The sequence below is a fragment of the Mesoplodon densirostris genome, chromosome 16 (genome assembly GCF_025265405.1).
Source record: "Mesoplodon densirostris isolate mMesDen1 chromosome 16, mMesDen1 primary haplotype, whole genome shotgun sequence".
Classification (NCBI taxonomy): domain Eukaryota; kingdom Metazoa; phylum Chordata; class Mammalia; order Artiodactyla; family Ziphiidae; genus Mesoplodon; species Mesoplodon densirostris.
The window spans coordinates 42,349,774-42,365,977 of NC_082676.1; the positions used below are offsets into that span (position 1 = coordinate 42,349,774).

A 16,204-nucleotide genomic window follows, 5' to 3' on the forward strand; every position below is an offset into this window, starting at 1 on the left:
ATCTTTTTTTTAAAGTTATTAAAAGTCTGCTCAGTTGTCTGAACCCAGACACAACTTGGGTGTGCAAAAGCAGATTGCCCCGTGCCTCTCTTCTTGATTTATCCCTGGTTAGTTTGGTTTCCTTGGAGAATATAATCTGGAGAGGGCTCAGATGTATGGGGTAGACCAACAATGTTGCCATTTTCCCACTGGTTGAGATTTCAGGTGGTGGGTGGGATGGACACCAATATAGCATCACAGTGGGCCTGGAGATCCAAATTAGGTAAGTTCTTACATGCTTCCAAAGAGACATGCCTAGATTCAGTGATGTTGTCTTGGGAACATTTGTTTTTTCCTCCGCAAATTCATTCCAAACACTTAGAACGGTACCTGGTCCAGTGTATGCATTCAGTAAATATTTTTTGAATATATGAATGAATGTTGCTTGAGCTTTTCCTGATGACAAGGTTTTTTTTTTCTCTTTTGATTACTGTTTTTCATGCCTCTATGCCAGTAATGACCTGAAAAGCTGACCCATGGTTCCCAGGGTTGTGGAAACCAGTGCTGGTACCGAGGTCCACTTGGATAACCAATGTGTAGTCAATGTTCCTATGTCCAAAGGTTCTCTGAGATCTTCCTTTGTGCTGGGGATGGGGGAGCTATGTGCATGTGTGTGGGTCACAGGCAGAGGGCCAGTACCCACACCACCCACTGGAGGACTTTGTTGCTAAAGTGATCACCTCACAGACTGAAGCTTCAGTCCTTACTTGGGGGCGGGGGTGTGGGTCTCATGGCCTTTGCATCAAGAAGTCAGAACCAAGCCACAGTGGACCAGTGGATGGGGAGCAGTAGCTCCACCAGATGAGCTCTGATGGGTCATGTTTTGCCTCTTCCTGCAGCTTCGCAACAGCAAGGCAAAAGACGTCTGCTTGGACCAGGGGCCGCTGGAGAACCACACAGCAATACTGTACCCGTGCCATGGCTGGGGACCCCAGGTAGGAGCCCATCTCTGACCAGGAAGGGAGTAAGTTCACCGAACCTACAGGGGATTTGAAGGACTTCTGGGAACTTCTGTCCTCTACTTTGGTAATTGTTACCTGTTCTGAGCAGCCGAGAGGCTGTCTGGTGGTTTCTCTATAGAGACTAGGGAAAAGATTCACAAGTGGTGGCATCAACACAAATATGAAGAGGATCAATGGGCACATTTCCTACTGAAAGGAGACTGCATACAATTTGTGTCATTTGCTAATAGGTAAATGGATGCCACGTGTACATATGTTTAATTATAACCAAATATGCCTGTTTACAACTTCAAAGAAAGAGTTAGCAGCTTCTCTCATGAGAACCTGATTGATACCTCTGTTCTGAAAGACCATCACCAGCTTGGTGGTAAGCATGGCCTGGTCTGTAAGTGCTGGTACAAGTGCCAAGCACTGATTGAGAAGGAGAAATGTGCTTGCAGTAATATTTTAAAGAACACACGTGTCTTCTGGTCTCCCAGGAGATAGCAAAGATAACCAAAAAGGGCAAAACAATCAACCAACAGAGTAAAAATAGAGCCTTGTAAATGAATTTCCTTTGACAGCTTTGTGCTAGCCCACAGTGGGGTGTGTGTGTGTGTGTGTGTGTGTATGAGTGTGTGCACCAAGAGCTTAGCAGAAATCCTCTAGAACTGGGAGAAAATATATCCAAAAATATCATTAGACTTGACATGCATCAAAGTTTAAACCAATTTTATGTCAACCAATAGTAATAAAAGGCAAGCTACAAACTGGGAAAACATATTCAATCCCAGAGGAGCACAAGATGGTTGGTTCTAAGCCAGACTCACAATCTCTGTTTGTTCATCTGTAAAAGGAAGACAGTGGACAGAACGCCCCGTAAGCTCTCTTCACCTCTCTCATGTTTTATGGACACACACCTTACGTGCCAAGTTCACGTTCATCGGTCATACACACAGACTCTTGCATGCATTTATGGCTCATGGTTCTCTCTGCTCAGAGCACTTTTGCTTTCCCATTAAGCCAGCATCTGGAAAGAGAAGAGCTGTATTTCCTTTCCTATCACCACAGGTAGTTCTTATAATCCAGACCCTCCGCTCCCTTGAGTGTGTGATGTGTCCTCTGAAAGTGGACAAGTAATGCCAGGCTGAATTTGCTCCTTTTCCCCTTGTGGTCACTTTAGGAGGCCAGCACGCAGCATGGGGAAACTGAGGCACAGAGGAGCAAGTGCCTGTGAACAGGCTCTTTTGGGTTGCGCTGGAGCAGGCTCTCCAGCACAACCCAAGCATTTTAAATTCAAATCCAGTCCATTTAATTCCAGATAATTTCCTGAGCCCGACCACTGCCTAAAAGTGCCCGCAGGGAGTAGAAGAACGACCAGGAAGCCTAGACCTGCTTCCTTCCATGGAGAAACAGAGCTTTAGCATCAAAGGCAAGAGGCACTAAAGAGCCCAATGTCTTCATCCATTCATGTCTTCCTTCACTCAACAGATGGGTCTTGAGCACCTACTGCAGACACTGGTGACGACTGTGTTTGGCAGTTGATAAGATACAGCCCCTGCTCTCAAGTGGTTTACACTGGAGGAGGAAAGACCAGGAAACCTACAGCGTAGAAGATGTGAGAAGAGTGAGATAGCCTGGGGTGCTGGGTGCTAAGAGGCAGAAAGTGGCCCAGTTTGGCCAGGGCTTAGAATGCAAGAGGGAAGGATGTGCTGAGAGATGAGGCAGAAGAGAGATGGAGAGGTGGCTCTCCAAGGCCTCATAAGACATGTTCCAAGGCACTGGGTCTCACACATCAGTGTGCAGCAGAATCATCTGGAAGGCTTATGACAGCACCAGCTCCTGGGCCCCATCCTCAGAGTTTCTAAGTCGGGGGGAGTGGGGGGCGCTGAGATATTGCATTTCTAACAAGTTCCCAGTGATGCGATGATGCTGGCCTGGAGAGTTTGGGACTTGACCCTGAGGGCACTGGGGAGCCCTTGAAGGTTCATCTGCTGCTGCGGTTGGGGGCAGTGTGGTCATGATATGTTTAGATCAGGCACAGCCAGTCCCGGAGGAGTTCAGAGAGGGATGGACGCTCTGGAGCCATACTGACCTTCAGTCCCTACTGACTCTCCAGTTCTTCCCTCCCAGGGTCTGGAGGAGTAAAGTACCCTAAAAGTCTTGGTGGCCGGGGAAATGGAGGTGGGGAGTTGTGGCCTGAAGGGGATGGTTGTGTCAGCCATTTAAGAGGCTGCATCTTGGGAGAGGTCAGATGACAAGCGATCCAACCCCACTAGTCTCAGGCAGGATGGCTGGGAGAGGAGATGGTGACGTGGTGGTACTGGGCCAGGAGGGCAGCTGGAGCCTGGACACTGAGCCTTGGAGGTGCCCACTTCTGGGCCACCATGCTGTACATGACCATCATTTTGGGAAATGCCAGGAGTAGCTTTTAGAACCCTGAACTCCCAGGTTTCCTCATCCGATCTTCTGAAGAGGTCCCATTTGAACTGAGTACTTACTAACTGTGAGGTAACAGACACTATCACATGCAGGGATTTGTGTAATCAAAAACCAGCCCGTGAAGCCAACTTCTGTGAATGAGAAAAGGAGTAAAGATGGTCCAATAAATGTCTCCCAGAGACCTGAGGGCTTCCTCCTATGGCTCTAAGCAGTGCCTTTTTACCTGGGTGTTTCAGGGGAAGATTTTCTAAGCCACTCAGGAAGTTTTTGGCTGAACCTGAGGGCCAGGGCATGAAGGCGGCTGCATCTGCCTTTCATACCCCTGCGGCCACCTCCTCCCAGGGCCCCCTGCCCTCCCCATGTACCCTGACTGCTCAGAACCCCCGTCTGACACCCTTGTGTTGCCCACAGCTCCAAGCGGTCTGGGGAAGTTCCCTGAGAACTTGACCTTCCTCTCCCTTCTGTCCAGAGCCTTTACTCCTGTTGCATCCCCTCCTTCAAGGTCCCACTGGCCACCTGCTAAACCCATCCAGCTGGAATGCCCAGGTAGCCTACCTCCCAGACAGCACAGGCGAAACGTAAGGAGAGTCTTTGCCCTGGTGACTACCTGCCTACTCCCTGCCAGGACAGGTGCCGGGCACCAAGTTCTCCTCTCCTGCTGGGAGCTGGTGGCCTTCACAGCCCAGTACAGGGGGCTTTCTTGGGAAATATCTAGAATTCATCGCTCACCCATTCCACCTGCATGCAGAACTTTTCCAAATGAATTCTCCTTCCATTTAGTTGATGATGGAATGGCAGACCAAATCAGGCTGGTCCTTGCTCCCCAGCCCCCCAACTCTGGGATGAGTTCCTGTAAGTGGGGACCATGGTTGTTTTCCATCAGCTGATTTTTTGAAAGTAGATCTAATGTTTTGTTTTGGTTTTTTTCTTTTCCACCACATGTTCTGAATTAGAGTACATCCTTGGTACTGCTTTCCAGCTGCCAGGCCGCTCTTCCTCATGCTCACCAAGGTTTCCTCCCCCTCCTGCCAAACCCGCTCTCCCTAGGCTAGGAGTGTTGCCCCACCAGTCACGTGCCTTGGCATCTTTTTTTTTTTTTTTTTCCCTGTACACGGGCCTCTCACTGTTGTGGCCTCTCCCATTGCGGAGCACAGGCTCCGGACGCACAGGCTCAGCGGCCATGGCTCACGGGCCCAGCCGCTCCGCGGCATGTGGGATCTTCCCGGACTGGGGCACGAACCCGTGTCCCCTGCATTGGCAGGCGGACTCTCAACCACTGCGCCACCAGGGAAGCCCTCTTTTTAAACCAATTCATAAAGTGCTGTTGGGCAAACAAACTGAATCAAAGCTCCCGTAACAAGGCAACTCCCAGAAGAAGGAATTGGTGTTCCACAGACATTGTTAGCTTAATTAATGGACTCTATGTTGTAATTTATTATCAAACAGCAATTAAACAGAGATAAAATAGGCACTGAGGAGGGTAATTTCCTGCCTTGCAACATGTGTTTGTCAACAAGATGGAAACGGTTCCCAGCCACTCAGAGAGCCTGCTCAATCACGAACTAGTGACCAGCCTTGCTCTTGTCTGGTTACTAATTTGCATTAGACAAACAGCCGTTTCTTTTCTGAGCCAGTGTTTTATTTAAATTTTTTTTCTTTAAACTGGCTGTCTTTTTATCTTACAATTATTTTAAATAAATTTTATATCACAAGCATAAAAGAAACAGACATCAAGGGCACAGTGGCGGCCTTCAGTGTTGGCTTCAACCCATTCAGAGTGGGAGGTCTTGTCTAGGGAGGCCCAGGGCTCTCCCACACACTCCCAGCTTTTGCCATCCTGGGCCCAGGTCCCCGTGGGTCCCTTCAGTGCAGCAGCCAAGGTCTCCCTGCAGGGATATTGGCCATGGGATTGTCCTCCTCTGCCAGCCCCTTCCTGTTCTCTCTCCCAGCCCACCTGGTCAACCTGTCAACCTTCCCCTTTCTGATTTCCCTTGAGGGCGGAGGTCAAGAAGAGAGAACAAGGTAGGCAGGGCTGGGCCCGCGGCATCATTCTTTCATTTCGTGGTGCTCTCAAGTCCCTGCGACTGAGCTGCTGCCCGAGGTCTCAGTGATGCGGCTTCATGGGCCAGTGCCGTGGCTGGATTGAGACAGGGAACAAAAGGCTGACAATAAATCCATTTCTGGTTTGGGTAACATTTATCCTATCAGGTAAGTAGTGACTCCCCCAGCCCCTTTGAAAGTTGAGATTCAGGTAATGCCAGGCCACTTTCCAAACCATCCTGTGACTCCTGGTCTTGGATGCTGGGCTGTACATTTGTGGGAGGGGATGTGTCTTACATTCTTGAGTCCCCAGACATTCTCTAGCTCCCAGCAAGGCATGGAAGAAAGACTTGAAGCATGCGTAGGGGCGACACATCTAACCTGAGGACCAGCTTCACTGGGAGTGTTCATGGGAACCACCCATACAGCCTCACGGATTCCAGTGCGGGCTCCTCCCTCCCGAGCTGTGGACCGACCACAGCTTCCAGCAGCCCCGCCATGGACAGAGCATGACCAGCAAGCATTCCAGTGCAGTGGCCCTGGGGACTCCACAGAGCACTTTTTTTTTTTTTTTCTTTTTTTTTTTTCAGTACGCGAGCCTCTCACTGTTGTGGCCTCTCCCGTTGAGGAGCACAGGCTCCGGACGCACAGGCTCAGCGGCCATGGCTCACGGGCCCAGCCGCTCCGTGGCATGTGGGATCTTCCTGGACCGGGGCACGAACCCGTGTCCCCTGCATCGGCAGGCGGACTCTCAACCACTGCGCCACCAGGGAATCCCCCACAGAGCACTTTTTGAAAGAGTTACAAGCTGTAAAGGATGTTCTTAAGACGAGGTGTGCACCTTGGAGAGGAATTGAGAGAAGTCAGGCTTTGTTCCCAGGAAGGTTCCTGTCCAGTGGGTTCCTGGGAGGGTATCACAGGTCTCCCCTGTTTGTCCTACGGTCAGTACGTTTAGTCTTCCTCTCCCCTCTTTTCTGAGAAGCTCACATTCCCTCCCTCAGTTAATTCATCAACAGAATGACAGATGAGAATTCTTTTATCCCATAATTAAATGTAATCTGATCTTGGACTTATTCCTTGATGGCTTCATCGTTGAAGCAATCCATCATCCAAACACCTTGTCACGATGATGCATTTTGCCAATAAGGCACTAGCGCCCCACGGAGTGACAGAGCTTAGCCTGTGGGGGGCACTCGGAAAATGCAGAAGTTCATGACATCCAGCAGCCTTGGCTTCCAGATGAAGTCATGTAAGTGGTGGGCTCAGGGGACGGAGCCATGGAGAGCAGCACATAGGGGTTAGCACCCGGGGCAAGATGGCTCTGCCCCAGCAAACAGGCCTGTGATTCTGGGAGCAAGCCTCCCACATTCGGTAAGAAGCAAACCCTGTAATCCCTTGATTCCTGGAAACCACAATGAGGTCAAAGCAGAGCAGCCTTAGACGCTGTGGGAAAATAGGGTTGGAGGAGCGAGGGCAGGTATTTTTTACGTTTGGGAAACCTACACACACAAAAAAGAGCCAGCAGAAAGCAGGAGAGACAATACCGGTGCTGAAGCGTGACATCTCGGAGGTTCTGAGCTGCAGTATTTCCACTTCCCATCTTTTATGCAATATTTTGAAAACCCTCCCCTGCATTCCGGTGCGACACTTATAAATCCGTTATGCTTCACGGCAGATTCTCTTTTTTTTGTTCCTCTGACTCATCTTCTCTCCAAATATTCAAAACGTTTCTGGTTTTATTATTTCAGGGCTGTTAGCTCCTGCATCCCGGGCTGTGCCTTCCTCTAGCCCGTGTGGGCATCCCTCACACCTACCCTCTTCGCAGACCTCGAAGGAGAGCAGGGTTACTTGCTTTCTGCCGCCTGAGACTTTCCCTAGACTTAGCGGGAGACCCAAGCCTCTTTCTCTGCCATCTGCTTTGCTTTGCTTTTCTATTTCCAGTCTCTGGTTCCCACTTTCTAATCCCTGAAAAGTAGATCTCACAGACCACATACAGGGAACAGGGATGCTTGGTGTCCTAAATGGCATACAGAACTACAGACACATGTATTTGATTTTGCTTAAGGGGGACTCCAGGTTAAGGAGGAATTCCTGTACTTCTTCTCTCTCCCCAGAATGGGTTGATGAGCTAGTCTTTCCAGAAAATTGGAGTTACAATCATAAGTTGTTTTCCAGTGAAGATTCTCAGTTAAAAGTTTACATCTCCTTGGAAGTTATTGGGTGTTGTTTGTTTGTTTGTTTGGGCCACTCCGAGGGGCTTGTGGGGCTTGTGGGGTCCTAGTTCCCCAGCCAGGGATTGAACCCAGGCCACAGTACTGAAAGCTCTGAGTCCTAACCACTGGACCGCCAGGAAATTCCCATCTCCTTAGAAGCTGAGTTAATTTTCCTCCGGACACGAAAAGTGATCCAGGCAGGTTTTGTGTTGCTGTTAGGCTTGGAATAATGAAATCAGATGGAACACTAGGATGGTGGCCACATTAGCAACTGAGCCTTCCTACCTTGCCCAGAGCTATTAAATTCAAAGCAAGTCACTGCCAATCTTTTTCTTGTTCCCTAAAGGTGCAACAGCATTATGGTGAATTTGAAAAAGACAAATTTAAATCCTACCACCCTCAAACAACCATTATCATTTCTGAGGCTTGCTTTCAGCCTTTTTTTTTTTTCCAAAGAACTATGTTGCTTTCTTAGGTGGTTTTCATATCACCGAATTAATAAGGAAACAACATTGCCGCTTCTGAAGGACAAGGGGGAAGGTGAAACCACCCAGTAAAAAGGTCTTTGTGGTCTTAGCACCATGAGATGCAGCAGAACAAATACAAAATATTTGAACAGTCTTGTCCCCTGACCGTTCAGTTCAGAGTTTTGATTTCTCTTTGGAGCAGTGGTATCTGAGTGATTATTTTCAAAGACACTGCTTGTTTGAAATGAAGAGGGTCTGAGAACATGGCCGATCAGAATTAAGGGTGGATCCTAATGTCGACTGAAAAAAAATACACAGCCTCTCAGATAAACGCTGAGAAAACTGTTCCAAAGAGGAAGGGGGGAACCAAGGATATGTAGGAGTTTTTACAACAACCCCAGGTAGTCAGAAGAAAAGGTTACTGTAAATAAAAGAAAACTAGACTTCTCAAGTTACGGAATTTAGCACTTTTCTATGTATGTGAAGATGCAAGAGTCTGGGCTCACTGACATCATTCCTTTGATATGCACCTCAGCTATCTGGGGCCAGTATCCTGTGGCTGCACCGTCTGGGGTGGCTGCAGTTTGATGACTGCTAGATGGCAGGTATTCTGTTTCCTTCCTGAGTTCCCTCAGGGCTCACCGTCGAGGTGGCTGTAATCCCTGAGGACTACGACATCCTTTGTTTACTGATATGGCAGGCAATATTTTATTTCTCACTAAAGAGTTTAGGGCTAGTGGAGTTTAGGCCATTGGTACAGGATGGCAGGGCTTCTGGAGTCTGGGTTTCCATCAGACGAGGCCAAAGGAAGACCGAAGTGTGGGTGGCTGAAGGTTCTAGACTGTCCTCATTGTACCATCTGCCTGGCTCAGGAGCTAGAGTTGTCCAGAGTGCCAAGTATGAGACACCTTGCTGGAATTCCACCCACACAGTGGACCACTGAGGGTGCCATAGGTGCACAGAGGTTGGTTCTAGAAGGTGTGAATGAAGGCCTTCTCCAGGTTGCTCTGTGACATGGCCTTGCCATCACCAGCCACCTGTTGGGAGGGCCCTGCACAGACCGCTCGTGGCTTCCTCCACAGCTTCAGGGTCTTAGTGTCAGGTGACGGACTCTGCTTTCAAGGGACTCTGATCAATCATCTTGACTGCTTGATTCTGCTCCCTGAAGACTACATTCATGTCTGTGAAGTTCCTGCATGCCTGAGTCTGTGGCCCCTCCATGGAAACGTAAATGTCAATCAGCCAAATATTGAAGGTGAATCACAAGACACCTTGCAAGAAGGGTTTTTGTACAGGATGAGAGTTCTCATCTGCTCAATCTCAGTATCCCCTATTTAAATAGTTGATTTGGCCATGAGCAGGAAAGGAGATTTCAACTTGGTGGACATATGGACAGCCAGAGGGTCACCCTAGCACTCCAGATATTTTGTCATGCAGGCTTTGTTGGGCGTGAGGCTCCTGATACACTGCCAAGCTGAGCCAGGAGCTAGCTCAGCTCAGGAGTCACACGTGGCTAGTGAAGGTCTTTGGTTCCTGCATCGTAGCAAAACTGGAAACCAGAAAATGACCCTTCACATCCTTCACCAAACGAATTCCTCCCTGGCGATGCTAAGAGAGGTATTGCCTTTCTGTGTGCTCTTCTGTCCAATGGGAGTTCCACATCACACCATATGTCTCCCTTCTTCCACAAACCTCAATGGTATTACAAAAAGTTCCTCTTTGTAAGAGAAAAGTCTGTGAGGAATCGGAGCGGAAAGCCACTTTTCTACTAAACTCATTCATAATTGGGAAATTCATAGTAAAATAACACTAAGATTCTATTTCTTACCCATGATATTTGCAAAAATTTTTTACTGTGACAACATACTCTGTTGTCAAGGTTCTTGAGAAATAGCCAGTGTCATAGATTGCTGGTAGAAATGCAAACTGGTGCCACCTTTCTGGAGGAGAGTTTGGTAGCACCCAACAAAGCTTCAACTTAATTTTCCACTTACTTTTTGTCCCAGCAATCCCACTTCCAGAAATCTACTCTGAAGATACATCTTCAACAACATGAAAATCCAGATGTACATTGCTGTACTGTTTGCAGTTGCAAAATGTTGGAAGCTACCTTCATGCCTAGTCATGGGAGAGAGTAGTTGAATAAGCTGTGGCACATCCACACCATGGAGTAGTATGCAGCTATGAAAATTAACAAGGCCAATGGCTATGAACTAATACAGAGTGATTTTTAACATACTGTTAAGTGAAAAAGGCAAAGTAGAAAAGAATACATATAGTATGCTAAGCCTTATTTAAGACAAATGCTAATATAAAAATAAACCCCTGTATCTGCTCATCTGTGCAAAAAAGATGCAGGAAGGACCAACCAGAAACTAATGAGATTGGTTACCTACAGGGGGTGGCTGAGAATGGGATGGAAAGGACGTGGGAATGGAAGCAGGACAGAAGGAAGGAAGGGACACTTCTCTCTGGGTCCCTTTATACACACATCTGACTCTTAGAACTACGATGATGTTTCAAGTGGCCAAAAATAATAATAAATTCAACTAGAATGTGGGGAACAAGACCCAAAATGGAATGCCAATGGTGAAAAATGAGCCTGATGAGATTATAAATGAATTATGTAACCGTACAGAAGGATGGGGAAGAACATCACTAATCTAAGTAACTTTGGAGCTGTTTGGACAATTTTGACTTGATACTATAAGGTTAAAGAAAAAGGAACCACTGCATATACTGTATTCTAGTAAGTAAGCTTGTTTTCTGCAGGGGTCTGAGCTAACAATTCTGAAACTACTTTATACATAGAGTAGGATTGAACAAGTAAGTAGGTAAAATAGGGATAATGAGAACCAGGTTTCTCACTGTTGGGGTGAGGGTACACACAAGGAAAAAGAGATAGTTAGACTGAATCCTGGGACATAGGACTGGAATGTGCAGGATCAGCATGAATTTATTTTATATGTTATATATGCACACATATACATATATAAAACATATTTATATATATAGAAATGTAGAAATAAGTTTGTCAAAAATATAGAAAAAAAATAAATGTGTGCACAGGTTAGTATACATACATATATTTCCCAGCTCTGAGAGGGTCTAGAAGCAATGAAACCCCGATAGCAATGAAAACATCTAGTGCCCAGATTTTGGATGATTCCAGAAGGAAAATCTTGTGATGTCAGAAGAAAAGGAGGTGGTGGCTTGTCAAACGAACACAGGAGCCACCCTGAAAGAGTTCCTAATGGCCAAAGCTAGAACTCATTGAGCAACAAAATAAATAACAATACTATTGGAGTGCCATCCATGTAATAATTTTTTAAAAGTCCACAAGTACATACTGATATAAATAAATAAATGGTGAGAGAGAGACAGCTCTTCCTTTCAGTAGAGTCCACTTAAAAAATGTAGAAGGGGGATTTCCCTGGTGGCGCAGTGGTTAAGAATCCACCTGCCGGGCTTCCCTGGTGGCGCAGTGGTTGGGAGTTCGCCTGCCGATGCAGGGGACACGGGTTCGTGCCCCGGTCCGGGAAGATCCCACATGCTGCGGAGCGGCTGGGCCCGTGAGCCATGGCTGCTGAGCCTGCGCGTCCGGAGCCTGTGCTCCGCAACGGGAGAGGCCACAACAGTGAGAGGCTCGTGTACTGCAAAAAAAAAAAAAAAAAAGAATCCACCTGCCAATGCAGGGGACATGGGTTCGATCCCTGTTCTGGGAAGATCCCACATGCCACAGGGCAACTAATCTTGTGCGCCACAACTACTGAGCCCGTGTGCCACAACTACTGAAGCCTGCGCGTCTAGAGCCTGTGCTCCACAGCAAGAGAAGCCACCACGGTGAGAAGACCACGCACCTCAAGGAAGAGTAGCCTCTGCTCGCTGCAACTAGAGAAAGCCCATGCGCAGCAGTGAAGATCCAAAACAGCCAAAAATAAATTTAAAAAATAAATGTAGAAAGGATGTGGGAAATGAAAATCACCATGGCAATCATGACAGTAATAGTTCAATTTTTTTAATTTATTTATTTTATTTATATATTTTTTGGCTGCGTTGGGTCTTCATTGCTGAGCACGGGCTTTCTTTAGTTGCGGTGAGCAGGGCCTACTCTTCGTTGTGGTGTGCGGGCTTCTCATTGTGGTGGCTTCTCTTGTTGTGGAGCACAGGCTCTAGGCATGTGGGCTTCAGTAGTTGTGGCACACAGGCTCAGTAGTTGTGGCTCATGGGCTCTAGAGTGCAGACTCAGTAGTTGTGGCGCACGGGCTTAGCTGCTCCTTGACATGTGGGATCTTCCCGGACCAGGGCTCAAACCCATGTCTCCTGCATTGGCAGACAGATTCTTAACAACTGCGCCACCAGGGAAGCCCATAACTCAATTTTTTTTTTAATGATTGTTATTCCTTATCTGGACACAAATCAACCAGTACTGGATACTCAATAAAGAGTTACTGTAATTGTTCTATAAATACTATTTAGAACATATATTGTGTAATGTGTATATCATTAGTATATTATATATTTTATTTGTATAAATAAATTAAAAGTGTGTTATATAAAAATTTTTAGAGAAGAAGATATTTGCATAGCTTCAAATTATCTCCCTTTGTAAAGGGAAAATAGTAACATTACAATTGAGAAGCTCAGAAGACACCACCTTAACCAAAAGATCAAGGTTAATGTCACTGGTAATAAGACACCACGGACCCCCTATCTGATGCCCTGAAGGGGCACAACATCACCTCTGGTTTTCTTGCTAAAAAATGTATAACTATAACCTTAATTTTAATCATGAGAAGACATCAGACAAGCCCACATTGAGGGACATTCTACAAAATAACTGTCCAGTACTCTTCAAAAGTGTCAAAGTCATTGCAAAAATAAATGAAAAAAAAATAAATGAAGAGAAGAGATAGTTCTGCCTAGACCAAAGATGACAGTGTTTGTGAACCAAGGATCATGATTAACCAGATTTTGTATGTTTGAGGTCCCCCTAAGCCTTCAAAAGATAGAAATAAACAAGATTAAAACTAGTTTTTTTTTACAAAAAACAAACAAACAAAACAAACAAAAAATGAAAGCCAAGGAGCTATCCCAGGTCAAAGGAGACCAAGAGACATAAGCATGAAATGCAATGTGGATTCAGGATTGGATCCTGAAGAAGAAACAGACATAGTTGGAAAACTGGGGAAATTCCCACGAGGTCTGTAGATTAGTTAACAGGATTGTACCAATGTTAATTCCCTTGCTTTGCTAATTGTATCATGATGATGGAAGATGTTAACTTTAGGATAAACTGGGTGTTAGACATACAGGACCTCTCTGTACTATTTATGCAAGTTTTTGTAAGACTAAAACTCTTTCAACTTGAAAAGTTTTATAAAGCTGTTCAGGAGGTCAAGTTGGCTGGAGTTGATGGTTGAGAGGTTGAGGAAAGGGCTAAGGAGATGAAGGTGACACTCAAGTCCCTGGCTGGACGAGTAGAGCATGGTGCCTTTTGCTGAGGTTGGGGTCCCAGGATGCTGAGTTCTGTTGTGAGCCATGTGAGTTTGGGGGTGGGGCTTTGGGAATCCCAACGTGGTGTCCTCCCCAGGCAGCTGAACATTCCAACCCAGTGCTGAGGGCAGAGCTGCAGAGGCCGATAGGGCTCCAGGTGCGTCCCAGGGGACAGCAGGCCAGGGGTCCTAGGACAGACCGTAGTGTGGCTCCACATTTAGTGGGTGATGGGGCCAGAGCACTGGACACCAGAAAGGTGGGTGTCACACCAACCAAGGAAGAGCAGAGCCAAACACTGCTGCCCAGAGGGCCAGTAGCCAGACTGCACTGCATGTTCAATGCAGTAACAGAAAAACCGTGGGTAAGAGGAAGCCAGACTGGATTGGGTGCAGGGGAGAAAGGGAGGTGAGGAGGTGGAGACATGATGCAGAGAACTTTCCGGAAACTTGGCTTTGAGGGAAGGTGAGAAGACAGATGAAGTGGCTACGAGGGGCTGGCACTTGAAAGCATGTTTAAAAGCAGAATAAGGGGAATAAAAGACTAAACAAAAAGAAACTAGCTATGTTTCTAAAACATTAGTGGCAAATCTAGAGAACAGTGAGAATTAATGCTCAGAAAGTAGATGTCTGTCATCTGTACTTGAGTAAAACTATAATTTCCCCTGCATCAAATTATGGGATATTGGAGCAGAAATGTAGGCTTTTTTTTTCCTAAGAGGAATTTATGAATTCACCTCAACAGAGACATGGAAATCAACTGATGCACCAGCCCAGGTTTACCCTCCAAGACCTACAACTTCTAGCTCACCTAGCATAGCTTACAATGTTGAAGCCTCCAAATTCCAGGGAAGGGCATTCTTCCGGGGAGTTCCAGGGACGTGTTCTCTCCGTGGAACGTGAAGAGGCCGTGGCACATGGTGGGCAACCTACAAATGTTTAATGTTGAATGAAGGACACACAAATGGCCTATTAACTCCTGGGGCAGGGGGAAGGGGCCAGATGCTTTGGCCAAGCCTGTGTGGTGGCCCTGGGGTGAGCCCAGGATGGCTTCAGGCTGGGAGAAGCACCAGGATACACTGGTGGGCTCAGCTGGGAGGGTGGAGATGGGCAGCATGAAAGGAACCACCGTGCCAGTGGGAGTTTTGGCTTCTAGAATCGAGGGAAAAAATATAGTGTCTTCATTGGGAAAAAAAGCGGGGGGGGGCGTGCCCTGACTTTTGTAGGATCATTGTCATGGGTTAAATAACATCTGCCAATGAACGAATGAACACCCCCAGAACAAGGCCCGGAGTATAATGGGTGTTCAGTGATGATGCAAACCTTGTCCTAAATCTCTGGGGCTGGATCCATATCAGAGCATCTTCACACCCGCTCTCACGTGTGGACATCATAACCAGGCCCACGTCTAACTCCTCTGTGAAGACTCTGAATTTTCGGGTGGTCCAGGCTGATCTAGGCTGGCTTCTAGCCGATGGTTTGCCTGGGTACATCAGGGAACATGGCAGGAGCAGAAAACAGGCTGAGCTCTTCTTCCCCCACTGCAGAGGCACTGCAGGAGGGGCAAGAGTCCAAGAGAGAGGCCATGGGTGCTAACGCCCCAGGGCAGGCATCCATGGAACACACAGTGGCTTTGGGGATGCTGAGTATCAATAGTCCAATTCAAGGCCCAACCCTTTCAGGAATGTGGCCCATTCCAGGCAAGGGCGTGTAGGATCTGGACCAAAGCAGGGAAGGGAAGCGGGGGAGGGGAGGGGAAGGACAGGAGCAGAGCAGGAGGGGATGGGGGGTCAGGCGTCCAACCCAAGAAGCGCACACACCCAGCCCAAGGGAGCCTGATGGGCTGGGGAGCTGCCTGAGGGTCCTGGGCTACCCAGCAGTATTGCTGAAGCTGTTGGGGCAGCCTCCCCTGGGCAAATGGTTCTGGAGACAGTGGGAAGCCTGGAGTGGCTGAGTGTCGGGAAGGAACTAGGGCTGGGAGATGCTGGCCTCTTGAGCCCACACGGGAGCCGAGAGGGAGGAAGAGGAATCTGTAGTGAAGCGGGAGCAAGGCCCCAGTTCTCCACTGGTGTGTGAGGTCTGGGGAAACAAGGGTAACAAACACACAGGGTTTACTGTACACTGCATCCTCTTCTCACTAATTTGTTTGGTTCCAGAACTACCCCATGAGATAAATCCTAAAATTATCCCCATTCTGAAGATGAGGAGACAGACTTCCAGAAGGCAAAGTAACTGGCCCAGGGTTATAAAGTGATTTAGTGGCAGAGCTTGGATTCCTTAAACGGGCTCCAGAGTCTGGGTCCTTAACCATATAATACGCTGTCTCCTTTGATGACACAGCACAAAGCCAGGCTGCTGTTGGAATTGGCAGAATGAGAAGGTGAGACAGATTTAACTAAGATCAGCTGAAAAGGGAAAAAAATGTTTGCCAGCATTTCCCTACCGTACCAGGCTATAATCCTACCTTCCTGTTTCACAGATAGAGACAAGAAAGACATGCATCTGCTTACTGAAAAATAACATCTGTCTCTTTGAAAAGCAGACTCTTTGCTCCTCTGACCAATTTAGCA

The 16,204-nt window shown here is 47.3% G+C and overlaps 1 protein-coding gene across 1 annotated transcript in view; it reads left to right on the forward strand.

Annotated features, from left to right (window-relative positions):
- Nucleotides 1–16,204, forward strand: part of GALNT17 (polypeptide N-acetylgalactosaminyltransferase 17) — a 480,774-nt gene that overhangs the window by 457,349 nt on the left and 7,221 nt on the right. The window contains exon 9 of the mRNA XM_060077976.1: nt 879–974. Within this exon, the coding sequence (XP_059933959.1) occupies nt 879–974 (96 nt within the window). The remainder of the gene's footprint in view (nt 1–878; nt 975–16,204) is intronic.